The 27078-nt window shown below is 33.4% G+C and overlaps 4 protein-coding genes and 3 pseudogenes across 8 annotated transcripts in view; 4 read left to right on the plus strand and 3 right to left on the minus strand.

The window, feature by feature from the left end:
- Positions 1-1033: 1033 nt before the first annotated feature.
- Positions 1034-3802, minus strand: LOC114181362 (BolA-like family protein). 2 transcript variants are annotated; one of them, XR_014994349.1, is made up of 2 exons: positions 3273-3802; positions 1034-1374 (listed from the first exon to the last, which is right to left on the minus strand). XR_014994349.1 is itself a non-coding variant. In XM_085672279.1 (2 exons), the coding sequence occupies exon 1, from the start codon at positions 3690-3692 to the stop codon at positions 3378-3380; it is 315 nt and encodes a 104-aa protein (XP_085528405.1). In that variant the 5' UTR covers positions 3693-3798; the 3' UTR covers positions 1034-1374; positions 3348-3377. The 2 variants fall into 2 exon arrangements, 1 of the variants encoding a protein (XP_085528405.1); XM_085672279.1 differs by having other exon boundaries at positions 3348-3798.
- A 1302-nt stretch (positions 3803-5104) lies between these two features.
- Positions 5105-6042, minus strand: LOC114182466 (inactive protein RESTRICTED TEV MOVEMENT 2-like). Its single transcript, XM_028069341.2, has 2 exons — positions 5860-6042; positions 5105-5665 (listed from the first exon to the last, which is right to left on the minus strand). The coding sequence occupies exons 1-2, from the start codon at positions 5969-5971 to the stop codon at positions 5319-5321; spliced, it is 459 nt and encodes a 152-aa protein (XP_027925142.2). The 5' UTR covers positions 5972-6042; the 3' UTR covers positions 5105-5318.
- Positions 6043-7239: 1197 nt separating this feature from the next.
- Positions 7240-9849, plus strand: LOC114181900 (disease resistance protein Roq1-like; annotated as a pseudogene). Its single transcript, XR_014994176.1, has 4 exons — positions 7240-7805; positions 7938-9050; positions 9173-9391; positions 9494-9849. The product of XR_014994176.1 is annotated as a disease resistance protein Roq1-like (transcript).
- The window catches only part of LOC114181896 (protein SUPPRESSOR OF npr1-1, CONSTITUTIVE 1-like), a 33072-nt pseudogene continuing 14947 nt past the window's right edge, over positions 8954-27078 (plus strand). The window contains exon 1 of the transcript XR_014994585.1: positions 8954-9050. The product of XR_014994585.1 is annotated as a protein SUPPRESSOR OF npr1-1, CONSTITUTIVE 1-like (transcript). The remainder of the gene's footprint in view (positions 9051-27078) is intronic.
- Positions 10682-12280, plus strand: LOC114181902 (disease resistance protein Roq1-like). Its single transcript, XM_028068557.2, has 2 exons — positions 10682-11792; positions 11924-12280. Exons 1-2 carry the CDS (start codon positions 10788-10790, stop codon positions 12278-12280), a joined length of 1362 nt encoding a protein of 453 aa, XP_027924358.2. The 5' UTR covers positions 10682-10787.
- Positions 12972-15843, minus strand: LOC114181901 (disease resistance protein Roq1-like; annotated as a pseudogene). Its single transcript, XR_014994177.1, has 3 exons — positions 14842-15843; positions 13552-14668; positions 12972-13394 (listed from the first exon to the last, which is right to left on the minus strand). The product of XR_014994177.1 is annotated as a disease resistance protein Roq1-like (transcript).
- Positions 15609-19391, plus strand: LOC146886659 (uncharacterized). The gene is made up of 3 exons (XM_085672583.1): positions 15609-15827; positions 16986-18514; positions 18622-19391. The coding sequence occupies exons 1-3, from the start codon at positions 15609-15611 to the stop codon at positions 19196-19198; spliced, it is 2325 nt and encodes a 774-aa protein (XP_085528709.1). The 3' UTR covers positions 19199-19391.

Genomic DNA, 27078 nt, shown 5'->3' on the forward strand with positions numbered 1-27078 from the left:
TAAAAAAGGTTAAAAAAAAGGAAGAAGAAGAAGAAGACAGGCAGCATAAAAATATAGATAATTTACAATTTTAAATAAATGAAAATAAATTAGTGCATGTATGTAGTTGTAAGATCTTTAATTTAAATGAGTAAAGAACAGAAATGAAATTTAACTAAAAATAGATAAAGACTAAAAATATTGGAAATATATTTTTACCCTAATTAATATGTATGTTATATTCCATCAATTAAAAGAAAAAAAAAGGGAAGAATAAAATTATATTTGTACTGTTAAAAACAACAAAATGCTATTGTTAAAACCTCAATTATAAACTCGTCTTATTATCTATTAATGTTATCCTACCAATATCATCCACCAGAATATGGCTAGAGTGAGACAACATAACATTATTGTTTTCTTTTCTCAAATGTTTATAATTGAGTTTTAATTTATGATATTTATTTTTTAATTTTTATTTAAAAAATATTATCTGTTCTTATTTCTCATGGTTTTGAGAGCATGGGTGTTATTTTTCAAAACAGCATGCAGTTTAAAAAAATAGAATTGAAATTATTGTTAAATCAACTTTAAAATACATTTAAAACAAATATATATGATTTTACAATACAAGAATATTTTAAAACAATAATATTTTTTTTGTCACTGACTTATTTGAAAAAACCGCATGAACAAGTTAAAAAAATAAAATAAAAATAAACATATGATTTATACAGATTGTTTTTGTCTATATATACAGCTTGTGTTTAAGCATTCATTTGTCATTAATACAATTCACTTTTTTTTTTATATGAAAAATCTATTTTCTATCACAATTTAAACAAAGTTCCAGAATAAATCATGTTGACAGTCTTTTTTAAACCAACAGCCAAAAATCATTCAGGTCATTAAAAACACTTTTTTTCTATAGTTAAATTAACCAACCAAACTAACCATAGTATGCTAACAAAAACTTTTATCCACAAATAACATAATTAGAACAATAATAACAGAAATATATTTTGATTAGAAGAAAAAGGAAATGAAATAATCATTGAGAGAAATTTCAATCTTAATATAAAATAATAACTACTTTTTAAAAGTTAATTTAAATAAAAAGATAATAAATAAATATTCTCAATAAAAATTTAATCTAAATATGGTATTTATCTAGACTTAGGTCAAAGATGGTAAGTCAATATGCAAAATCAAAGTGAAAATTTCATATTATAATTGTTATCTATTCCATCATTCAATCACTTCCACTAAAAATCCAAGCAACGAAATTGAGTTTCCCTGTTCTCCATCTTATATGAGGGTTTGCCACCATCTTTCTAGTTGATACTTCTATGCATCAATTCCACTGAGACATCCTCCCAGCAAAGTTGAAGAAAACTGAAAAGGAAAGTAAATAAATATAAATATGCAAAAGCAGTTCAAAATATATTTAAAACAAAAATTTCGAAGTGACATACAGCAGTTTAACAAGTACTAGCAGGAAGAAAACCAGGCACACTTTAAAATGTTTTGGCCTAATATCAGCATAAAAACATTACAGAAATAGGTTGATTGACAGCTTCCATTCTCCCTTTGGTCATACTGTTATCACTGATCCGATGTCTTTCCTTACATATTTATTGTTTGTAAGAAGTTACAAAGAACAACCCTGTAAGCACTTCTTTAGGAAAAACCGTTTACAAAAATATAAAAAAAGTTTGACAGAAGCTCCTCAGATTTATTCTTTCTTCTACACTATTAAGAAAAACTAACTAATCTTCAGGAATTGGAACGATGAAATAAGAAGTTTTATGGCATCAGGTTAATTCATCATAGGAGCTTTAGTCAGATTCCATCAATGACACTGTAGAAGAAAATGTGTCAAACTAAAAGAATCTATGTATAAACTCAGCTTTCATAGACTTGAGTCTTAAATTTTTAAGACTTTACCTAATTTAAAAATTAATATTAAAAAACCTTAAATAACATATATTCATAAACATAATACTGTAAATACAACAATAATTCAATATTTCAACTTCACAACAACAAAGCAAGGAAACAAAACCACAGGGAACTAGATCTACCAGTGTGACATAATTAAAGTCACACACAAGATCAAGACCGCAATGATTAGACCAAAATGAGTCTCATACAAGTGGATGAGTTCAACGGGTCAGTGTGACAGAGGAAGGAGCTTTTTTCTATTGCAAATAGCAGAGGAAGGTGTGTCAGAAGTGGCAACTTCAACCCAGCCAACAGAGAGGTGCAACTTTGTCACAGAAGGTGAGACATGCATCAGAAGGGGAGAGATGACGTCAATACAAGACGGCTCTGTTTTGTTAATTTGACAGAGCAAAAACTGAACTCTGTTTCGTGAGAATCAAGCAATAGAGAGACATAAGAGAGCCGAGCCCTAATCGTTAGAGTCCAGCCACAACTCATCATTGCTTCGCTGAAAATCAAAGCAGTTATTAACTCACGAAATTGGACTTCAGCTCATGGTTTTGAACAAACCCACCCAATTAGTGAGCAGTTCCATCAAGAGACTTCCACAAACAAGTGAGGGCAATTTGGAGAGGTAAGCTCTTAAACTCAGACGAATTTGTTGTTGAACACCCGAGTTTGACAGCCACAAATGGAATTGTGGAAACTCATTGAAAGCAATCAAAGCATCAAAGAAAAAAAGTGACAAGATTTACCACCATTACACAAAAATCTTGACAGACAAGATACATATTTGACCGGTGAATGAAGTAAACTAAGATATGGTACTGACTTTCAAGCTAAAGCTATTAAATCAGTGGTCACTGCTAATTTTAATCGCAGTTCCAGCCACAGTTGCAGTCTAATTACTATCCTTGATTTTGCAACATATAACGAACAAAGACAGCAAAAATCGCAGCATGACAACCCAAAACACATTATAAACAACTGCTACTACAGCCAAACATCAAGGATTTTGAGACCATAATTGCAGCCACATTAAATGTATTTTTCTACAATTTCCCACATTATCAAGTATCACCAATAGACCATAACCCAAATTTAAAAGCTTAGTGTTGTTGTCACGACTGTGATCACCAATCATTTTCTATATATGGACCAATAAAGTAAAGAAAACGAAATAAATTTATCTAGGGGTTAAAATTAACTCAACCATAATATAATCAAAAACTCACTAGTATTAAGTTAATTTAAAATTTTAAACAGACTAATTTTCGTACTTCAGTTTTTCCTTCACATCTTCTTCTTATATATGCAGTCATGTACAAATTAATCCTAACAGGTTCTACCTGATCCTTGATCTGTCAAATACTCAGTTTGCAAACAAGTTCAAAACAATGGGAGGATCGAAGCTTCAAACTCACATCCGAAAAGTTTCAAGCTTTCGAAACGCGTCATTTAGACGAACTTGTTTCGTTGGGCGTCTTGGCGACAATGGAGAGGGCGTGCAGGCCGGACTGAAGCTCGTCGGCGAGGAGGTCATAGACGAGACGGTGTCGTTTCACGAGGTTCTGACCCTCGAACTTAGACGAAACGATCTTCACGTTGAAGTGGGTCTCCTTGTCGGAACTTCCCCTCACGGCGGCGTGACCCGCGTGCTGGTGCGACACGTCGTCCACCTCTAAAACGGTGGCTTCCAGCGCCGACTGCAGCTTCGTTCTTATCCTGTTTGCTCTCGATAGCACAACGGTGGCTCCTCTCGAACCCATGGGAAAATAATGAGAATGCTGTCAATTTAGGGTTCTGATTTTGTAACGGAGGAGTTTGCAAATGAAAGCAGGGACAAATACTGGGGAAGGTCCATATCAAATGATACACTATCAAAATCAATCACTGAGCTAAAAGGTATTTTAATTACTTTTAATGACTTATTTGTATAAGAATTTATTTACTTATATCAAGTTAGTTTCACTGTTATTAATTACAACTATCGATTTGATACACATGGACTTAGGTAAAAAAACCAAGAGAACCCAAAAGTACATACAAATGGGTCAGACTGGCCCATGAACTTTTTTTTAACATAAAAAAATGTTAATTCTAAATAGTATTTATATAGATTTCAATTTAATTTTTACAAAAAATTTCTCAACAATATTTTGCATAATTTGTCGTAATAAAAATAATCAGAATATAACTATTCAATCCAACAAAAAAAGTTTAATTTAGGACGAAATTTAGACCTTAAACTATAAATCCTAGACTTCAACCGCTATTCAATGGGTGTCAAAATTTTGATGGACAAGAAATATAATTTATATTTCGAAATAGTTGGTAAGGAATTATTCCTTGTGTTGAGACCTACAATGTCATGTCAAATGTTTGTGTTTCGGATATAGGGATTTGACACCTATCTAAAAATATTCAATGACTCTATTTTTTTCTCGTAGTAGTTTCTACTCTTTTCTTTCTCTCCTGTTCCATCTCTTTTTGCTTCGATGCTTAAGTTATTTCAAGTCTGGTTGAATAAATGCAATTAATGTTGTAATAAATGCGAAATAAAAGTTCTCACAACTTACCTCCTATTTATAATTTTTGACATAGCCTGTGATTATGGTTTTATTAATCATGGTCTAATTGTTTTTTAAATTTGATTATTGACTTGTATTACTTTAATGTACAGGTTTAGTTTTAATGCAGCCTGACGAACGAAAGGTGGTGCGTGCTGTCGACACCCTCATAATTATGACGACAAAATTCTACTAGTCTTGAGCTCTCTTAAATTACTCCGAAGAAATTGCCACATCAATAACTCAAGGGATCGTCTGCATGTAGCGGATGGTCTTCGGCCACTTATCCTTTGACCACCTGACTGATGGTCTGGCTAGGGATGTCGATAGGCGATATGGTAGAGTTAGTACCTATAATACATTGATTGATGCATTATGCAAGAAAGGAAAACTGAAAGAAGCCAAGAATGTGTTGCTTGGTGAAAACTGATGTGAAACCTGATATTATTACCTTTTAATACTGTAATGAATGGTTATTACTTAGATAATGAGGTGAAGAATGCTAAACATGATTCTATGCTATGACCCAAATGGAAGTAATTCCTGATGTTTACAGCTACTCTATTATTATTAACGGACTATGTAAGAATCACCACCAAAACATGAGTGTATTGTGTGATCCAAAGCACACTTTATTATTATTATTATTCTTCTTCTTCGAAGGTATGTATATGTTACAAGAAAACATAAAAATATGAACACCTTACTCACTTTTTCTCATTGCCACAGAAAACCATTCTGAAAGCAAACATTCCTCTGCTATGCATTATCAGCATAGAATACATATCCTGATTTTTTAACATCCCACATTTCAATTTTGACGTTCTAGCTAATTAACTGAAGATTTTCATCATTATATACTCTTCTAGCTATGTAAGTCCCAAGTGCCACCACAAACACTACTCCAATTGCCACTTTAATAGCATTTGTTCTGTTTCTTGTTTCTGCACCATAAATGAAAAGCTCCTTTACTGCTTCTTTAGGCATGGCAATGAAGAGAAGGCCATGAGAAAACTTTGCACGAATTGCATTCGTATCACTCCCTATTGAGATCTTAATTTCTTTGTGGAAACGGCACCATTTGTTATTGCTTGCATTCACAGGCCTTTCTCCATAAATTTTTAGTGTTCCCCAGTTATCGGTTTCAACCTTAAGTTGCTCTTTTTTGAAGCCTGTAAAAATGTAACACCTTTAGTTTATAACAACTCTTCATAATATTAGAATAAACTTATATCACACTTTCTCATTTTTTATTGATTATAGATGTGAATGTTTTGGAAAAACTATCAAGTGATTCATAAATTATCAAATATGGAAAAAGGGACACCATAAGTTGTACAAACTAAAAAGGAAATTTAACAGGTACCCTTCAAATGAATCTCAAGAATGGCTTGTCCTTCCTGTGTAAGCCATTTGCAATAAGGTTCAAAATCTTCATAGGAGCGATTAGTAGCAGCTTCAGCAGCATTGATTTCCATTGCAGTGTTGTGGCTTCCTTTTTGGTTGAGATTTTTCTATTGCTAGAAGAAGTTCTGGAAATGGATTGAATGAATAAAAGAATTGTGATTCAGTTTCCTTTTATATCAAAGTTTCATTTAGCTTTGGGTTGAGAATAATTCCTTTTTGGTTTGAGTAGGAATTCTATTGGATGTTGTTTGCTTCATTCCTGGTGTTGCATGGTGAGAATCAGGTGTGAAACTGTAAATGAAGGAAACCAGTGTTTTATTTTCATACCCCATCTTATTATTCTTTTTCTTTTCTTCTCATACTTTTTATCCTTTTACTACAACTCAAGAACTTTCATTTTACAATTTTTTGTTCCAAAAGTCTTATTATAACTAGCACTAGAATAACAAAAAAATATAAAATACTAACGTGATTGACAAACAAAAGATAATGTTTGCAGCAGCAGAAATGTTAAACATTGTTCTCCCTTCTTCTTCTTCATCTTGAATTCTTAGTTATTCTTGAATTTTTCTCTGTTTTTTCCCTCTTAAATGCTTTAAGTCTTTTTTCTTCTTCGTATCTTTCTTCCTTTTTAGTCCCTTTCTTCTTTTTGAATTCTTAATTCTTTCTTTTTCTTGAGTTATTTCTTCTTCAATACATTAGTTCTTATTATTGAATCTTTTTTCTTCTTGAATTCTCCCATTCTTTAACTTTTCTTTAATTTCTTTTTCTTAAAATTGAAAAAAGAATTAATCCACCTTGCTTTTTTCTTTTTCTCCCATTCATGATCAAGTGTATCAGTTTGTAAATGAAACAAAATCCACCATGCTTCTTTTGCTACTACATCTAGCCACCTCCACTTTCCCTTAAACATTAACGAAATTGAATCCAAACCACCCTGAACATTTGAACATCTTGTTGGGTTTTTCAAGGAAGATTTAATACAAAGATTTGACACCAATAAGTTAAGTTATGAGTCAAATTAAATAAGAACTATGACATCACCTCTGAACCAGAAACATTCAAATAATGAGTTTAGAAGTTTTCTTCTTCCATATATATCGTTTAACTTTCTCATTTTTATTTATCATGGTGCTCAAACTCATACTTGGATTTTTAACACTTCCTAAAACAATCCAATAATGAAAGTGATAAACCACCACAAAAAAACAATTGAAACTGACAGTGAGAGAGACAAAATGCCACCTTATAATCATACTATGAAAAGTTCAAGGTAGTCTAATTAAGATAATTTATTTATACGTTGTAATATATGTTAGCGTAAAGTCAACTGAAAACTTGATGTTATCCGCTTAATCTTTGAGTTTATCTAGTTCACGTTTATTCAACTTTGATTCTCCTTTCCAACACACCAACCAATCGATCCATAATCATACTAACCCCTACTCTAATGGCTGCATCATCCACCTATGATGTGTTTCTCAGCTTCAGAGGAGGAGACACACGCTATGGTTTTGCTGGCAATCTCTACAAAGCTCTCCGTGACAGGGGAATTCACACTTTCATGGATGATGAGATGATTCTGAAGGGAGAGGTACCAATAACAGCGCTTCTGAATGCAATTGAAGAGTCTAGGATTGCCATCGTTGTGCTCTCTCAAAACTATGCTTCTTCCTGTTTCTGCTTGGATGAACTTGCAGTCATCCTTAACTGCAAGAATAAAGGGCTACATGTTATACCGGTATTCTATAAGGTGGATCCTTCAGATGTGTGACACCAGAAAGGGAGTTATGGAGAAGCATTGACTAAGCATCAGAGAAGGTTCAAAGATATGGAGAAGGTGCAGAAATGGAAGATGGCTCTGCGTCAAGTAGCTAACTTGTCTGGCTACCATTTCGAAGACGGGTACACCACCTTACCAATCTTTATACATGAACTTTCATTGTATTGCATAAGTTTGAGAGAATAAATATTTGATAACCATGGCAATATATGGATACAAGGCTTTTAGTTTCAACGTTGTTTTGTTTGAAACAGAGTTGGATATGAATACAAGTTTATTAAGAGAATTGCTGAGGATGTCTATCACAAGATTATTCGTGATTCTTTTACACATGTTTCGGATTACCCAATTGGACTAGACTCACAAGTGCTAGAAGTAAGGAAACTTTTAGATTTTGGAACTGAGGATGGTGTTCACATGATAGGAATCCACGGGATGGGTGGGATAGGAAAACAACACTTGCTCGAGCTGTCTACAATGATTTAACTGGTGAGAATTTTGATGGATTGTGTTTTCTTGAAAACGTGAGAGAAAACACAAACAAACATGGGTTAAAACACCTGCAAAGCATCCTTCTATCACAGATATTAGGAGATAAGGACATCTACTTTACAAGTATGCAACAAGGAATTTCTACGATAAAGTGTAGGCTGAAGATGAAGAAGGTTCTCTTGATTCTGGATGATGTTGACAAGCCCGAGCAAGTAGAAGCAGTTGCTGGAGGATGTGACTGGTTTGGTCCTGGCAGCAGAATCATCATCACAACTCGGAACAAACAATTGTTGGAAAACCATAGAGTTACTATGACATATGAGGTGAAGGGATTGAATAATAATGATGCTCTTCAGCTGCTTAAATGGAAAGCTTTCAGGAATGAAAAGGTTGATCCAGAGTATGAGTTAGTCTTGAATAGTCTTCTAACTTATGCTTCTGGCCTTCCACTGGCTTTAGAAGTAATAGGAGGCAGCTTGGTCGGAAAAAGTACAGAAGGATGGAAGACCACCGTCAAACAATATGAAATGATTCCCAAAATGGAAATCCTAAGTATACTTAAAGTAAACTTTGATGCTTTGGAGGAAGAAGAGAAGAGTGTTTTTCTTGATATTGCTCGTTTCTTAAATGTATATGCGCCGACAGAGGTTGAAGATATACTTCATGCTTGTTATGGTCGTAGCATGAAACATCACATTGGCATGCTGGTTGAAAAATCTCTGTTGAAGTATGATTACTTTGATAATAGACTTACAATGCATGACTTGGTAAGGGACATGTGTATAAGGATTGCCTGGGAGGAATTACGGAAAGAGCCGGGGAAGAACAGTGGATTATGGTTACATAAAGATGTGATTCATGTTTCGAATAACACTGTGAGTGAGACTCATGAATGTTTGGTTTCTTATCTTAATCTTTTTTCACTATCTATCACACTCTCACCTCATGCTTGTATTACACTTTTATCGTGGTTGATTCGAGCCTTTTGCATTGACAGAGAATATGTGAAAGCGAATTCAACTATCTTGATTTCTCCAAATCTGTCAGAAAAAGAATAAAAGGATGGAATGCAAGCAGCTTCAAGAGGATGAAAACCCTCCAAAAACTTCATAAAAAATTTCAGTTTTTCAATCATTTTCTTCGAAGTTCGAGAGCATTGATATGGTTCAGATTTTCTTCAAATTGTTTACCATCTGCGTTGGATAACTTATTGAAGGCAAGTTTAAATAGTATATTCTCATCATCTTGAAAATTACGTAATTAACTTTAAATTTATTCATTAGGTTCTTATTTATTTTTTCCTTTATTTTCTTTGCAGAAGTTCGAGAATCTAACCGTCATGAGTTTTGACGACTGCAAAATTTTGACGCACATTCCTGATGTATCTGATCTCCCAAATTTGAAGGAACTTTCATTTAAAGAGTGTGAGAATTTAATTACAGTTCACGACTCAGTTGGTTTTCTGACTAAACTTAAAATATTGAGGGTTGTTGGTTGCAGCAAGCTTATTAGTTTTCCACCTCTAAACTTAAACTCTCTTGAAATACTAGAACTTTCAAATTGTTCCAGTCTTGAGAACTTTCAGAGATTTACCACAGGTTTCAAAGTTTTTTTTTCTTTGTATTTTGTTTCCGTTTCTATCATTACAAGCTACATGATCTGACACAACCTGAATATGACTAGCGTTACGGAGATTAAAGAAAGAGATTTTAAACAAACTAGTTTGTTGATTTGACTTTATTTGGAACTCATATCAGTCTTCAAGATCTTTTGCGGTTACTTTTAGATTAGAAATTGAATCATGTTGTAACTTTTGCTTCTTGCATTCCATTGTGTTGAAGAAGAATGGGAATCTGCTTTAAATCAATATGATTCTGTTGGACTGGAGTCAAGTTCAGATGCATTCAGCTACGATGTGTTCCTCAGCTTCAGAGGCTTAGACACACGCTATGGTTTTACGGGCTATCTCTACAAAGCTCTTCATGACAGTGGAATCCACACTTTCATTGATGATGAAAACCTTCAGAGAGGAGAGGAGATTACACCAACAACTGTGAAAGCAATTAAAGAGTCCAGGATTGCTATCACTGTGCTTTCTGTAAACTATGCTTCTTCCACCTGTTGCTTTGATGAACTTGCAACCATTCTTGACTGCCTTAAGAGAAAAAGACTTCTGGTTTTACCAGTCTTTTATTATGTGGACCCTACACTGGTGCAATTGCAGAAAGACAGTTTTAGAGAAGCCTTGACTAAACATGAGAAGAGGCTCAAGCATGACATGGAAAAGTTGTTGAAATGGAAGATGCTTCTTCATCAAGTAGCTAAGTTGTTTTTCTTTCACATCGACCATCGGTACCCACCCTGCCAGTATTCTATTTTCAAATGAGATTAAGTTTCACTTGGATTTATGATTTGGTGTTAAAATTAGAAGAGAAAATAAATTTTTGTCAACCTTGACATCATGCAAGGCTTTAACTTTAAACTAACTAGAATTTTTTCGAAACAGGAATGGATATGAATATGAGTTTATTGGGAAGATTGTGGAGTGGGTCTCCAAGAAGATTAATCCTGGTCATTACCCAGTCGGAATAGAGTCAAAAGTGCAAGATGTAATGAAACTTTTGGATGCTGGATGTGATGGTGGTGTCCACATGATAGGGATTCATGGAATTGGCGGGGTTGGGAAATCAACTCTTGCCAAAGAAGTTTATAATGATTTGATTTCGTACAAGTTTGATGCTTCATGTTTTATTGAAAACGTGAGAGAAAAATCAAACAAGCATGGGTTACAATACCTTCAAAGCATCATTCTTCTGAATTTACTTGGAGAAAAGGACATGAAGTTAACAAGTGTGCAACAAGGAATTTCAGTGATACAACGTAGGCTTCAGAAAAAGAAGGTTCTCTTGATTCTAGATGATGTTGACAAGGAGGAGCAATTGCAGGCAGTTGTTGGAAGAGCTGATTGGTTTGGTCCTGGCAGCAGAGTCATAATCACAACACGAGATGAACAGCTGTTAGCCTCCCATAATGTTCAAACAACTTATGAGGTGAAGGGATTAAATAACAATGATGCTCTTCAATTGCTTAAATGGAAAGCTTTTAAAAAGCATTACTTTGATCCAAGTTATGAGGATCTCCTGAATCATGTAGTAACTTTTGCTGCTGGCATTCCATTAGCATTGGAAGTAATAGGTTCCAACTTGTATGGAAAAAGTGTAGAAGAATGGAAACCAGTCATCCATAAATTAAAAAAATGTCCTAATAATCCGGTTGAAACAATACTTAAAGCAAGCTTTGATTCTTTGGAGGAAAAAGAAAAGAGTGTTTTTCTTGACTTTGCTTGTTGCTTCAAAGGATATGAATTGGCAGAGGTCGAAGATATACTTCAAGCTCAGTATGGTCAGAACATGAAGTGTTACATTGACATATTGGTTGACAAATCTCTAGTAAAGCTTATTCATGGTACAAAACCTTGTTATGATAGAGTTACATTGCATGACTTGATTGAGGACATGGGTAAAGATATTGTCCGACAGGAATCATTGTTAGAGCCAGGTGAGCGTAGCAGGTTATGGTTACTGGGAGATGTTAGAGAAGTTTTAGAAAACAACAGGGTGAGTGAAATTCATGAATGGTTTGATTTATCATAGTTGTTTTTTCTTTTGTAATATTTCTCCCTAAATATTTGTACTAAAGTCTTAGACATGCTTGTATTGTGGTTGGTTCATGTCTTTTGCATTAACAGGGAACTAGCAAAACTGAAATCATATGTCTGGATTTCCCCATATTTGATCAAGAAGAAGTAGTAGAATGGGATGGAAAGGCCTTCCAGAATATGCAGAACCTCAGAACACTTATTATTAGAAATGGTAGTTTTTCGAAAGGTCCAGAATATCTACCAGATAATTTGAGAGTGCTTGAATGGTGGAGATATCCGTCAAATAGTTTACCATCTGATTTTCATCCAAAGGAACTTGCCCTATGCAAGTTACCCTGCAGTAGTATTTCGACAATTGAGTTGACAAACTTATTGAAGGCAAGTTTAATGAGTGCATTTTCCTTATCTTGTAAATTGATAATCCGCTGTAAGATTATTCATTGAATTCTTCTTTCTTTCGTTTTTCATTGCAGAAGTTGGTGAATCTAAGAGTTTTGAAATTCTCAAATGCAAATGTTTAACCAAGATACCTGACATATCTGGCTTCCAAGTGTGGAGAAACTTTCATTTGAATATTGTCCGAATTTAATTACATGGTTTTCTGTATAAGCTTAAAATATTGAGTGCTTTGGTTGCACCAAGATTAGGACTTTTCCACTCATCAAGCTGACCTCTCTTGAATCCTCCACTTTAATGCTGTTATATCTTGAGACCTCTCCATAAATATAAGAAAAATATGGAAAACATAAGGGAACTCGCAAGATTCACACATTCTATTTGTGCAACATAAACAGTGTATATTTTTATATGATAGTGTGAAGTTCGATGGAGTTAAAGTTTTTAAGTGGTACGATTAATGTCAAAGGTAAATTATCTCGTATCATACTTTATCATATAAACTCATTTTACCTGAAATTATTTTGATCGGTATAAATGGAAGAAGAAAAAAAAAGTATTAGAAGCAGAGTGATCAATTGTGGCACGTGACTAATTCTTTTCTTGAACAATATATATTTGAATTCAATTTGGTGTTTCAGTATACCACTGGATTGTGAATTAGTGGTAAGAAAATACTATTATAAGTTCTATGTAGTATGTTATTATTTTTACTTTATTTTTGAACTATACTGCAAAATGAGTACAAACTTTATTGTATAAGAAGTGAGATCTTTGAATACCACTAACAATACATGGAAACATAACCTCTAGAATATCAGTAACAATAAACTTACAGTGAATTTATTAATTTGAGACATGAGTAAAATGTATTCTTCAAACTTCCCTTGAATAAGCTACCAGACTCCAATGATGTGATGGAACCATTACGTAACTCCCATATGGCAAGTTCTTTGGATGAAAATCAGAAGGATACCTGTGCACGCCATTCTAGTACCTTCAAACTTTCTGGTAGATAACTTATATGTTGGGAAAAAATACCGTTTCTAACAATAAGTATTTTAAGGCTTTTCATATTCGTGAAAGCGTTTCCATCCCATTCTACTACTTGGATGTCGGATATAGGAAAATACAGACAGATAATTTTGATTTCACTAGTTCCCTGTTAGAGCAGGAAGCCCGAATCAACCACAATACAAGTATATGTAAGACATTAATTAAAGTATTGAGACAAATTTAGAATAGTATAGTAAAAAAGACAACTGATGCAAAAAAAGAAAAGCATGACAAACCAAAGCATTCATCAGTCTCTCACTCACCGAGTTGTCTCTTAAAACTTGAATTATATCTTCCTGTAACCATAATCTCCTGCGCTTCCCTGGCTCTCTTGGTGATTGCTGACGGTCAATTCTTTTACCTATGTCCTCAATCAAGTCATGAAATGTAACTCTTTCATCATGATTAATCTTTATGAGAGACTTTTCAACTAACACCCCAATATGGTATTTCATGCAGTTATCATAAAGAGCACGAAGTTTCTCTTCAATCTCTGACAATTTATACCCTTTGAAGCAACAAACAATGTCAAGAAAAACGCTCTTCTCTTCTTCTCCCAATGAATCAAAGCTTACTTTAAGCATCTCTAGGATTTGATTACTAGGAATTCTTTTGTATTGTTTGATAGCAGATTCCCATTCTTGTACACTTTTTCCAAACAAGTTGGAGCCTATTACTTCCAAAGTCAGTGGAATACCAGAAGCATAAGTTACTACCTGATTTAATACCTCCGTGTAAGTTGGATCAACGTCTTCCATTCTAAAAGCTTTGAATTTAAGCAACTTAAGAGCATCTTCCTTATTCAATTCCTTCACCTCATGTGTTGTTTTAACCTCATGAGATGCTAGAAGTTGTTTGTCGCGAGTTGTGATGATAACTATACTGCCGGGACCAAACCAATCAGGACTTCCTGCAATTCCCTGTAATTGCTTGTGCTGGTCTACATCATCCAGAACTAAGAGAACCTTCTTTCGCTTGAGCCTATTCTTTATTATTGAAATTCCTTGTTGCTCACTTGCTAGGTTGATTTTCTTCATTCCAAGTACCTCTGAAAGAATGATGCTGTGAATGTGTTTTAGCCCGTGTTTGTTTGATTCTTCTCTTACATTTTGAAGAAAACACGAACCTTCAAACTGATCAGTGATCAAATTATAAACTGCGCGAGCAAGTGCTGATTTCCCTACACCGCCCATTCCGTGGATCCCTATCATGTTGACGCTAGCATCGTTTTTTCTAGCATCCAAAAGCTTCCTTATTTCTTGCACCTGTGATCCTAGTCCAACTGGGTAATCAGCAACATGTAACTTTTCTTCACCATTATTAATGAAGCTGAAGACACGCCCAACAATCTTCTCAATAAGCTCGTGCTCATATTCTTTTCTGCTTCAAACAAAAAGTTTAACCAAGTCAAGTTAAAAGCCATGTGTTGTATATCTATCGATGTCTTGACACACATGTCAACATAAAAAATGTTTTCTTAGAATTTAAAAGAGACCACTCTCACAAGTGAAATTTAATCAACAAAAACTGCAAAGATTGGCAAAGAGGGATACCCATCCTCGAAAGGAAAGCCAGCATGGTCAGCTACTTCATTCAGTGCCATTTTCCAATTCTCCATGCTATGGTGGCGCCTCTCCTCCAGAAGCCTTTTCTCTAGTCCGGCCAATGCTTCTTCATAATTTCCTTGCTGGTGTCTGACATCACAAGGAGGCACTTTGTAAAAGACAGGCAACACCAATAGTCCATTCCTTTTGGAGCAGTCAAGAATGATTGCAAGTTCATCTAAACAGAAGGAAGAAGAAGCATAGTTTGTTGAGAACACAGTGATGGCAATCCTGGACTTTTCAATTGCCTTCTTGAGTTCTGGTGTTATTTTGTTTCCACTCTGAATGCCCTCATCATCAACGAAAACGTGGATTCCACTGTCATGAAGAGCATTGCGGAGATGGCCAGTAAAACCTTGGCGTGTGTCTGAGCCTCTGAAATTGATGAACACATCGTACATGAATGCTTGGGAAGGTGATGTTACAGTATGAAGCTCCGACACGGCGTCGGAGCCACGCTTCCCCGCGGAGGCGCACCGGACACGGACACTTGCCGGAAGCACACACAGCGCGGTGTCGGAAGCTTTTTTTTTGCCGGACACGGCCTTCTCTCTGACTCTGCAAGATGTTGCACGAGTTCTTGATCGGAGTAGTGGAAGAGAAGATCGTCGTGGATGAGAGGCTGCCGGGGAACTACACAGAACAGGTGGATGAGAGCCTCGGCTTGGTGGCCCACGTGGCCGCGAACGACTTCACGGCCAGTTGAAGGGTCAAAGATGGCGAGTGGAAGAGACCGCAGAGGCAGACGGAGTGAGGGGCTTTCCAGAGGGTCAGAATGCGATATATGTCGAGAAGGTGGTGAAGGAAGCTGCCATGTTTGTGCCAGCACTCTCCGGCGCCCACGCTTTGCAGAACGCCCACCAGCGAAGGGAGGTTTTCATCGATGGATTGGAGATCCCGCGGAGGAAGGGAAGATAGAAGATAGGAAAGGGAAAGTTAAGCAAAACAAAAAAAAATCTGAAAAGAAATACATCTGTTCAGTTTTCACTTTATCTAAAATTTTCTTAAAATATTTTATTTAAAGAGATTTCAACTTGTTTTATTATTATATAATATATTATATTATAATTAATTTTAATCTATAACATCTTTCTTTTTTTTATACGTAAATAAATATAAATAAATTACTATATACATGTTCCATATTTCAAATAAATATAAATAAATTACTTTATATATAAAAAAATAAAGATAAATATATAAATAATCTTAACTGAAAATCTTAATAAATTATATAGAATTAAAACTAAAAATTTTAACAAAATAATCATCAAATATATCTATTTAAATATTTTTATATCTCATCTTTTAATAACAAAAACCTTATACATGTTCTATAAATACATACAGAGACTTACAAAATATACAAAGAAAAAGAAATCAGTTAGAGGTAAAAAAAAGAAACGTTGAGATTTAGTGAGCGAAACACATAGTCATTGCAAAAAAGCTCTTAGAGGAAGAAGGAAGAAGCTCGGATAGAAGAATAAAAAGAGATATATTTTGAGCAGGAGAAAAAAGTAAATACTGAGAAGAAGAAGTGTGTAGAAAAAGGTAAGTACTCTTTACGTCTTCTCTCCTTCTATCTATTAAATTCTTTGCCTTCTATATTAAATTTTATCCACACTCTCTTTTTCTTCTACTTATTAAATTCATCCATTAAATGCTAATAATTTAACTTTTTTAATACTTAATGTCATTCTATGCATCCATCATATTTGCTATAACTTATACATGTGAGAGTATTATGTTCCTTGTTCTTTTAACAATATAAAATAATTTAATAATTTAACATTACTTTAAAAATATATTATTTTATAAATAATTATATTTTATAGATAATTATATTTTATATTATTATTAGATTATACATGATACTTTATTAGTTTTTAATTTCAAATTTCAATACATATGCATTACATAATTTTAATTTATTTTATAATTTAAATTATAAATATAAAACTATAAGTTTTATATTTTGAATTTAATTTTATAAATATATTATGTATAAAAATTATTTAAATTATATACTTTGGTTTTATTTTTAAATTTTAAATATTAAGTAAATTTTGTATTTTCAATTTATTTTATTATAGGAAATTAAGATGAGTAGACCTAATCAAGCTATTGAACAAGAAGATGAAACAAAACCCCTTTGGAGATATTTTACAAAGATAAGAAAAACTCCTGGTGGTGGAAATTATATGGTCAACTGTTCTTTGTGTGATTTTGAATTTAATGGATCTTACACTCGAGTGAGAGCTCATCTCTTAAAAATTAAGGGAGAAGGGGTTAGAGTTTGTCCAAAAGTGAATCCGACAAAACTTGCTGAGCTTAAAAGATTGGATAATGAAGCAACTTTGAAAATTGAAAATTCAAAGAAGAAAAAGGTCTCTCTACCACCTGTATCTGAGGAAAGAAAGCAGACAAGCAGTGGTGGTGTTCACCAAAAACTTAAGGGTCCTCTAGAAGCTTCTTTCAACATTCAAGCTAGAGATGCTCTTGATTGTGAAATTGCAAGGATGTTTTATTCTTCAGGATTACCATTTCATCTCGCAAGAAGTCCTTATTATAGGAGTGCCTTTTCTTACGCTGCCAATACTTCTAACCTTAGTGGATATGTACCACCATCATATAATAAATTGAGAGGTCCACTGCTTAATAAAGAAAGAGCTCATGTAGAAAATCTTCTGCAACCTATAAAGAATTCATGGAAGCCAAAAGGTGTGACAATTGTTAGCGATGGATGGAGCGACCCTCAAAGAAGACCTCTTATCAATTTTATGGCTATCAATGAGAGTGGACCAATGTTTTTGAAAGCAATAGATGGATCTGGTGAGACAAAAGACAAGGATTTTATTGCCAAACACATGAGAGATGTAATTATGGAAGTTGGACCACAAAACGTGGTACAAATTATCACAGACAATGCAGCAGTATGTAAGGCAGCAGGTATGATCATAGAATCAGAATTTTCTTCAATATATTGGACTCCTTGTGTAGTGTACACCTTGAATCTTGCATTGAAAAATATTTGTGCGGCAAAAAATACAGAAAGAAATAGTGATCTTTATGAAGAATTTTATTGGATCTCACAGATTGCTGATGATGCTACATTTATTAAAAACTTCATTATGGGGCACTCTATGAGATTATCAATGTTTAATAACTTCAATTCATTGAAGTTTCTTTCTGTTGCTCCAACGAGATTTGCTTCAACCATCATCATGCTTAAAAGATTTAGAACCTTGAAAAGAGGACTCCAACAGATGGTAATTAGTAATGAATGGTCTGATTACAAAGAGGATAATGTTGATAATGCACGAACAGTCAAAGAAACTTTATTGAATGATAATTGGTGGATGAAGGTTGACTATATACTTGCTTTTACTGCCCCTATTTATGATGTTATCAGAAAAACAGATACGGATATGGCTACTCTTCATTTAGTGTATGAGATGTGGGATTCAATGATTGAAGATGTGAGGAAGATCATATACCAACATGAAGGAAAGGCACAAGTTGAACATTCATCTTTTTTTGAGGCAGTAAACTCAGTATTAATTGATCGTTGGACTAAGAGTAGCACATCTCTTCATTGTCTTGCTCATTCTTTAAATCCAAGGTAATTATACTATTAAATTATTTTATTATTATATATTTTTTTGTATATGTCGTATCTATAATATATAATATTATGTTAATTTATGCTTATGTTCTTTAATACTGTAGATATTATAGTGATGAATGGTTAAGTGAAGATTCACAAAGAGTTGCCCCACATGAAGATGCAGAACTTACTCATGAAAGGAAAAAATGTTTTATGAAGTACTTTGATGATGTGGATGTAAGGAGACAAGCAAATTTAGAGTTTGCAAACTTTTCAAATGAAAGAGAAGATTTTGCAGATCCCGACGCTATAAGGGATAGAACTAAAATGGATGCAAAATCATGGTGGATTATTCATGGATCTCAGGCACCAATACTTCAAAAGATAGCTCTTAAGCTACTTGGACAACCTTCTTCTTCTTCTTGTTGTGAAAGGAATTGGAGTACCTACTCTTTTATACATTCTTTGAAAAGAAATAAGATGACTCCCAAAAGGGCAGAAGATTTAGTATTTATCCATAGTAATCTCCGTCTTCTCTCAAGAAACTCTTCAAAGTATAGAGAAGAGGAAACTAAATTGTGGGATATTGTAGGAGATGACTTTTCATTGGAAGACAGCGAAATTCTTCAGATTGCTAGCCTATCTCTTGATGAACCAGAATTAGAAGAAGCATTTTTCAATGAAGATGAACAAATATAAGAGTTAAACATCATGATTTACTTACGTTTTTTTTTGTTTTTCTTTTGCTAGACTTTGTTTCTTTTATAATTGTTTATCTTGATTTCTATTAGATCATGAAGTATAATTGGTGGATTGTTTTTTATATAAATATTAATTTTCAATTTTTTAGACTATGAATTGTAATTGTTATATATATATATATATATATATATATATATATATATATATATATATATATATATATATATCCGTGTCCGTGTCCTACATTTTTTCGATTTAGACGCTTCCCCGTGTCCGTGTCCGTGTCCGTGTCTGGGCTTCATATAGGATCAGTTTAGTTATTAAGACTCTCCAACCAAAAATTTCAATGAATATGCAATTATTTATTACATAATTATGTAACTTTGGAGTCAATGATCCAAGTCACGATGGTAGTTTCCAAGAAAGTACCATCAGAGTTTCTTAATTTTGTGTTATTTTTATAAATCTCAAACACACACACATATATTTGAGTTTTTAAATCAAATTGTGTTATATTAGTTTGTATTAATTGACAAAAGAAACTATTAACATTATTTTATAAATTTAAAATTTTAGATGTGACATCCCATTTCTAATAGAGTAATCTCCTAAAATTAAGCATCACATAATTATAATGTAAAAGAGCACATGACATGAAATATACATGTACTAACTATTACCGTTATCCATAGTATACTGGTATTAAAAGCTTAGGCACACCACAATATCATAAAACTTAACACAAGAGTACTAATGTCTTGCAAAAGACTGCTCATAGAGCAAGCAATTTTAAACTAAACACAGAGTTCTTCAAAAGAGACTCAACAGTGAGTCACAACCCAGACCATGGGAATCACCCTACACCGCAACATCGTCACCACCTTGAGAACCATCAGGGATTTCCGCATCTGCTCACACCAATAGTATTGGTGATCATTGCAAAAAGGAAAACCAAGCAAAGAAATATACACCAAAAGAAAGGGTAAGCTAGAGAAAAATATTTTTAACATGTTATAGAGCAAGCAAAAGATAAGGCAGGTTATCAACAAATAAAGCACTAGGCACCCAAATCATGTGAAACAAACAAATGCAAAACACTTCGACTCAATATCCGGATCATACTCTTAATATAGAATTCTAAAGGAAGTATGCACCTGTGCTGGTTTCTAAACTCTGCAGAGTCTAGACGCAAGGGGTTATCACCCAACCACACACAAGGTTAATCCTCTAATGTCTTGGGCCAATATGTCCCAAGACTAGGACGTCCTGCCACTCTCACCACATCAATTATTATACTCTATGTGAGCGTGAACAATTGTTAGAGTTCAGGATACCTTCCTTTATCCAGACATCTCCTATATCAAGGTATACACTAACCACACACATCACCAAGAGTTTCCCATGAAACTCCTTTACCAACACATTCCACATGCCATCTCAATCACACAATTCTCATGTCAATCCACCACCAACCCAACACATCATGTTCTCCATTTCATACTTTTCAAAGACATACCAATATTCAATCCAACCAAGTCATGGCTCATTTCATAATGACACATTGAATTCAGTCCCATTCAAGCATTCATATCAAGCATGGCCACATACTAAGAGCAAGGAAAAAAAATAATTTAACACAAGCATGGAGCCACATCAGCCAACACAACAACTTCTGCCAAGAACTTTTGCGCAAGCTAAAGGTCCTCGCCCAGGTGAAAGGGTACCTTTCGCTCAGGCGAGCCCTTCTCGCCTAGGCGAGAGTTCGACAGGGGCTGTTGTAGGGTTCCAGCGAGTTCTTGCTCAGGCGACATCGTCTCGCCTAAGCGAGACCACTTCTCGCTCAAAAACACCATCAGTCGCCTAAGCGACAACCCGTGCTAGAACCAGGGGTGAGTTCCTGCTACTCTCGCTTAGGCGAGGGTCACCCGCTTAGGCGAGATTAGCAGGTTTCTCACCTGTTCACACATTCAACAACTTGTTCAACCAGAAACACACCCACACCATACATTTTCATACGACCAACCACCACATTCAAGCACCAAAACACAAGAACAATCTAGAAATGAGCAAAATAATTTAAAAACGTAAACCCTAGCTTCCTTTATCTTAGTCAAACTTAGCCAAACAAAAACAGGACCCAAGGAGAGCAACACAGTTCCAGAACAGATTAAGAAGATGGAGATTCGAATTCAGGCAGTTCCGAGTAAAGAATATTCGCTAACTTGAGGAGGCAAGAACTTGTGCCCGAACAGAGCTGCTGCTCAACAGTTTGAGAAAGGGAAGAGATATGTTTTTAGGAAAAGAGACAAGTGAGAGCTTAGTAGAACTGGAAGGAGTCTTGGGGGTCCCCATAATAGGCTGACCCTAGGCCTTCTAAGAGGTCAGACCCAACCGTCTCTTAAAACAAAATTTAATTGAAAAGGGGTCTCATATTAGCTCTGGTCTATTACAATAGTATAAGAATAGTTAGATAAATAAATCTTTTGGACATAAGTTGAAATCCGACTCTAAATCCCGAAATTTATTCATTAATTTTCTTAATAGAAATTTCAATGTAAATATATTATTTTTTATCCAGATAAATTGATAAAATATACAAAGTATATATTCAATAATTAATATAAAATTAATTTTAGAAGAAGATTTAAAGGTGTTTATAATTTATTATTCTTGAAATCTATATTAGTTCATAAAAAAGAATGACTATTATAAGATTATTAATATTATATCATGTGGATGAAAATAAACAATAATAAATTTTATATAAATAATACTTTATTGAAATTAAAACAATTTCACTTTTCAAAAATACTGTGAGTTTATTATCTCCTTGAAATTTAAAAGTACATCAGTTATATATATATATATATATATATATATATATATATATATATATATATATATATATATATATATATATATATATATATATATATATATATATATATATTTCAAGGGTCTTGCTAATCAATAGATACCGGTTAAAGATAGTTAATATACACAAAATTTTACAAAAATACATAATTAAGTGTGATATTTACTAAAATTTGACTTAACAATTATTAATGTACTTTTATTTTAATTAAAGGATAAAAATGTCCACAAATGTTGTACATGAGTGTTTAATATTTTATTTAATATTCATCAATAAAAATTAAAAAACAATTAACTAATAAAATAAATATATTTTAATGTTGTTAAAAATTAAATATAATTAAATATAAGAAACTTTAAATTAATAGAAAAATTAGGAAAAGAAAAATAATGTTGAACATCTGAAATTATAAAAAAAGAAACAACTAAGATATCAAATTGAGTAAAGACTTTAAAAATTTCAAAGTTCTTATTTTGTATTAAAAAGTTATTGTCTAAAAATTAAAAAAATATTTTCATCTTTAAAAAGGTTGTAATATGTATTTATATTATTTTAATTAATATATTTAATTATTTTAATTTTCAATGTGTAAATAATATTACCCTTACACGTTAATGATTTTTTAACAAGTGTGATAAGGATAATGGTCAGCATTCTCCGTATTTAAATCGGAAATAAATGCAGAGGGCCCAGACGTTCAACTATGACATGGAAAAATAAATATAGGAAGCTTCTCCGTAAATTCATTAATTGTCTTCATCCCGCGTGATAACCAAGAGAACAGAGAGACAGAGAGAGAGAGAGGAGCATTTTATGCATTTATTTGGAAAATTTTCATCCGCGTAATTTGACCAATGTGTATTAATAAGTCAATTGCTTCTTGCATTCTTTCGAATTTCATTCCTTTTAGTAGGCAATTGCTTCATGTATTCTTTCAAATTTCAATCTGTACCTTATTAAATATGTAAAAGCACCTTATTAAATATGTCAAATGTTAAAGGTAACCTCGTTTTTTTAAGGTTAAATTATACTTTTGTTTCATTTTCGTAAGAAAATTTTAAATTGGTTGTTGTATTTTTGTGTCTGAATAGGTTTTTCTTTTTAAATATGTGATAAATTTGGTTTTTTACATCATTATTATATTAATAATTGTATAAATAACATTAAAGATGTCGTAATTTATTTTATTTTATTATTTTATTTTTTAAAATTTATAACATGTTAAATCAATGTCGTGTTACATGACATTGTAACATGATAGTGATAGTGTCTTGAGTCACTATCATACCAATTGTCATTCTCTTAATCTTAATTTAGTCTTTGAATTTGTTCCGCTCAAACCTCAGAATAGCGACATGAATTGAATGCCCTGTCCAAGCTAAGGAATTTACTTTGAATAGTCCTGACAAATGATGATTGAGGCGGAATTCGGCATTTTTAAACCACAAAATACTCGGTTACCATTTTGGTTGTAGGTGTAACCAACCCGCTACTAAAGATATAATATAAAGTATTAATAGAAAAATAGCTCTAGTATAAAGATCCCTATGACTACGTAAACCGATTATATACCACCATTGATAAACACAAGAATAGGCTATATTAATAGAACCTAGAGTATCCCCTCTAGTAAAAGCTTCTACCTCTGGTTGTCCAAAATGAGGATTTCAATTCAGTCCCAATTTATTTTAAAATTGAGCAATTTCACTCGTCTTCAATTTCAAATTGGAACTAAATTTAATTTTATATAAATGTTATATTGATATTTTTATTAAAATTAAAATTTTTATTAAATATTTTTAATAAGTTTAAGTCTGTTTAAATTTATATTTTGCATTGAACTTTATTTAAATTTTTTTAAAAATTTATAATCGTTTTGTTTTAAATTGTTATAAAATATTTTTAAAATTGCTTTAAAATTTTTAATTTGAATTTACAAAATTGTTATTTTTAAACTAACTACGACATTTGTATAAAAATTATGGAATTGTACACATTTTAAAAATATATAATTATTTCAAATACAAGTTCAAATAAAAAGAATATCAATGATGTAATGAAATATCAATACAAATAAAGTTCAATGTAAAATATATATTTTAAAATAAATTTTAAATAAAGTTCAATATAAAATATAAATTAAATAAATTTAATTTTGTTAAAAAGATTTAATAAAAATATCAATTTTAATAAAAATATCAATATAATATTTATATCAAAATTAAATTTGATTTCAATTTGGGGAGGTACGAAATTGTCCAATTTTAAAAAAAGAGAATTAAATTGAATCAAAATAACAAATCTAGGGACCAAATTCAAATTAAGATAATGACATTTAACGTGACATGTTACATTGTCACTATCATGACACATGACGTTGACTTGACATATGACAATTTTCTTTTTTTAAAAAGACACGAATCGACACTTGACGCATCTTTAACAAAATATTAACGAAAATAATCAAATTATATTACACTTTAAAAAATAGGGATTTAATTGAGACAACACGGGAATCAAATACATAATTTAAACTAATTTTTATTTTAAGTCTAATCTTCTTCTTCACTTGGATAGTGTAGTTGTGCAAGTAATTCTCCCATTTACCCATTGTCATAGTTACGATTTTGGACCTCCTTTAGAGTAGGGAGTGAGGTTTGTGTTGGTGTATTAGGCTCGGGATATTTGAGTAAGGTGTATCACTGGTTTCCGAAATGGGTAATCCGGGAACCTACCAAGATGAGAAGTCGGAGATGGGGGAGGTGTAATCCTGAAGGTTGTATATTGAAATAACAAATCTAAAATATATTATCGAAAAAAACATTCTGTAATATGTTCTGGAATGAACATTCCAAAATAGGTTTACATTTCCATTATTTTCTTCTCTCATAATGGCTCACTCACCATGGCGGTTGCCACAACTATTTGTAGCTTCGCACCCAACAAGGCAATTATGGCATTGTCGTCTTCGTCTGGAATCGTAACTCCTATCCGAGCCATGAGCTCGCCCACCTCCTTTATTAGGACTTTCCTGTCCACCAATTTCACTGCTCTTTGTGTTTCAAGCAGTAGCGCCTCTAGCCCGCTCTGGCTAAAGTAGGGATAGACATTGGATTTTTAATGATCTAATCCACGTTCATTTTAGATCTAAATAATTAGATTATATTTTTTATCCAAATAACGCCGGACTCGTTCGGGTCTTTGGGCCCGCTTGGCCCGTTAGGGTCATTGAGTCCACCTGGCTCGTTTGGGTCTTCAGGTCCACCTGGCCCGTTTCGGATCATCGGACCAGCCTGGCTCATTCGGGTATTCGAGCCCACCTGACCCGTTCGGGTCATCGAACCCGCCTGGCCTGTTCAGATCATTAGGCTCACCCGACTTTTTCGGGTCGTTGGACCCGATCGACTCGTCCGGTTTGTCGGGCCCACCTAGCTCGTTCATGTCTTTAGGCCCGTCCAGCTTGTTCTAGTCGTCAGACCTGCCCGATCCATATATGTCGTCGAGCAAGGCCCGTCCGAGTCTGAATTTAGCCTAGTCACTCTCATCCTTTAGCCTAACCCAACTAAAAATTTAAATGGAACATTTGGATTGGATTGTTTAGATTATACATATATGAAAATCTTGATTTATAGAATGAATATTTAATCCATAAAATATATAAAATATAGATTAGATTAAAATTCAGATCCATTAAAATGGATTTGAAATGGATTTGATTTTTAATAAAATGGATTTTAAATGGATTGGATCGGAGCAAAAGTGGATTAGATCAAGAAAATTAAATTTTTTGACCACCCCTAACTACAAGCTTTGACCCTTTTAACCTATGTCATTCGATGGCTCTACGCCACGAGGCATTATTGCTACATTTTCCCACCTTTTTCACTTGCTTTTCACTTTCGTGATTGCGATGCTAGTTCTACAATAAACAATTCCACACTTCTAGATTTCGCTTTTTAAAATCTATGGAATTCATTTTCTGAAAGTTTTAGGCAGAATCACCTCAACTACTTCCGGAATTATACTTTACCTTTCAGAAATAGAATTTTGAAAAACTATTTCCCATCTTCCGCACCTATTCCATATCACATAACACCACGAAAAATTCCTTTCATACCTCAATATACCTGCCATGGCTTGCCTTAGTTTTGCAAATCACTGGCCAGTGTCTCCACGAAGGAAACAACTTTCATATAAAACAATAAAGGGCAAAAAGGGGAATTTCAAAATGATGGAATACTGTTAGAAACACTACTAAAAAAACTCATATTTTCTGTCAATTTTGTTTTGAAATTTTTTTGATAGGAAATACTTATAAATTTTGTTATGAAAAAAAAACTTGCAGAAAATTGCTGCCAATTTTTTTGCAAAATATTTTGTATAAAGCACTTTTCGCAACAAATTTTGTAGGAAATACTTGCAAATTTTATAATTTTGTAGAAAATAATTACTCATGAAGGAATTACCCGCCAATTAAAATTCTTATAAAAAGTAGTAGGAAAAAGTCTTTTCTTGCAAATTTTTTGAACAAATTTGCAAGAAAATTCCCATGTAATATGAAAATTTTTAGTAGTGAAAATGATGGGGTACAGGAAGTAATTGGCAAATAAGTACTCTTTTATTGGTTAACCAAATGAGTGGATTGAAAAAGCCCAATGGTCAAAGCTTTGATATAAGGTGGACATGACTTGACCCTACATAACTCGATCTAATATGGACCTAATGACTTGATTTCACCCATCATAGACTCAAATCGACTTAGCCTGATATGGACTTGACTTGACTTGGGTCGTGATGGACGTGACTTGACTTGAGTTGAGATGCACCCCACTCAAATTGACCCTAGGTGGGCCTAATTCGATTGAGCTAGAGGAGGTCCCGACTCGATTGAGCATAATGTGGGCTCAACTTTACTAGACCTGGTGTGGGACCAACCCACTCAACCCGATGTAGGTATGACTTGACTCGACCAACGTGGGTATGACTTGAATCGACCTAATCT

The sequence above is a fragment of the Vigna unguiculata genome, chromosome 4 (genome assembly GCF_037176805.1).
Source record: "Vigna unguiculata cultivar grain cowpea cultivar isolate G323 ecotype 2 chromosome 4, ASM3717680v1, whole genome shotgun sequence".
Taxonomy (NCBI): Eukaryota; Viridiplantae; Streptophyta; class Magnoliopsida; order Fabales; family Fabaceae; genus Vigna; species Vigna unguiculata.

Bases quoted from the DNA above. Each gene is read 5' to 3' on its own strand.
- LOC146886659 (XM_085672583.1), top strand. From the start codon at position 15,609: ATGGCGAGTGGAAGAGACCGCAGAGGCAGACGGAGTGAGGGGCTTTCC. The intron at 15,828-16,985 runs GTTAAGCAAAAC...ATTTTATTATAG, and splicing joins TAGAAGATAGGAAAGGGAAA to GAAATTAAGATGAGTAGACC. The intron at 18,515-18,621 runs GTAATTATACTA...TTAATACTGTAG, and splicing joins GCTCATTCTTTAAATCCAAG to ATATTATAGTGATGAATGGT.
- LOC114181902 (XM_028068557.2), top strand. From the start codon at position 10,788: ATGAAACTTTTGGATGCTGGATGTGATGGTGGTGTCCACATGATAGGG. The intron at 11,793-11,923 runs GTGAGTGAAATT...TTGCATTAACAG, and splicing joins AAGTTTTAGAAAACAACAGG to GGAACTAGCAAAACTGAAAT.
- LOC114181362 (XM_085672279.1), bottom strand. From the start codon at position 3,692: ATGGGTTCGAGAGGAGCCACCGTTGTGCTATCGAGAGCAAACAGGATA.
- LOC114182466 (XM_028069341.2), bottom strand. From the start codon at position 5,971: ATGGAAATCAATGCTGCTGAAGCTGCTACTAATCGCTCCTATGAAGAT. The intron at 5,666-5,859 runs GTACCTGTTAAA...ACATTTTTACAG, and splicing joins TCTTGAGATTCATTTGAAGG to GCTTCAAAAAAGAGCAACTT.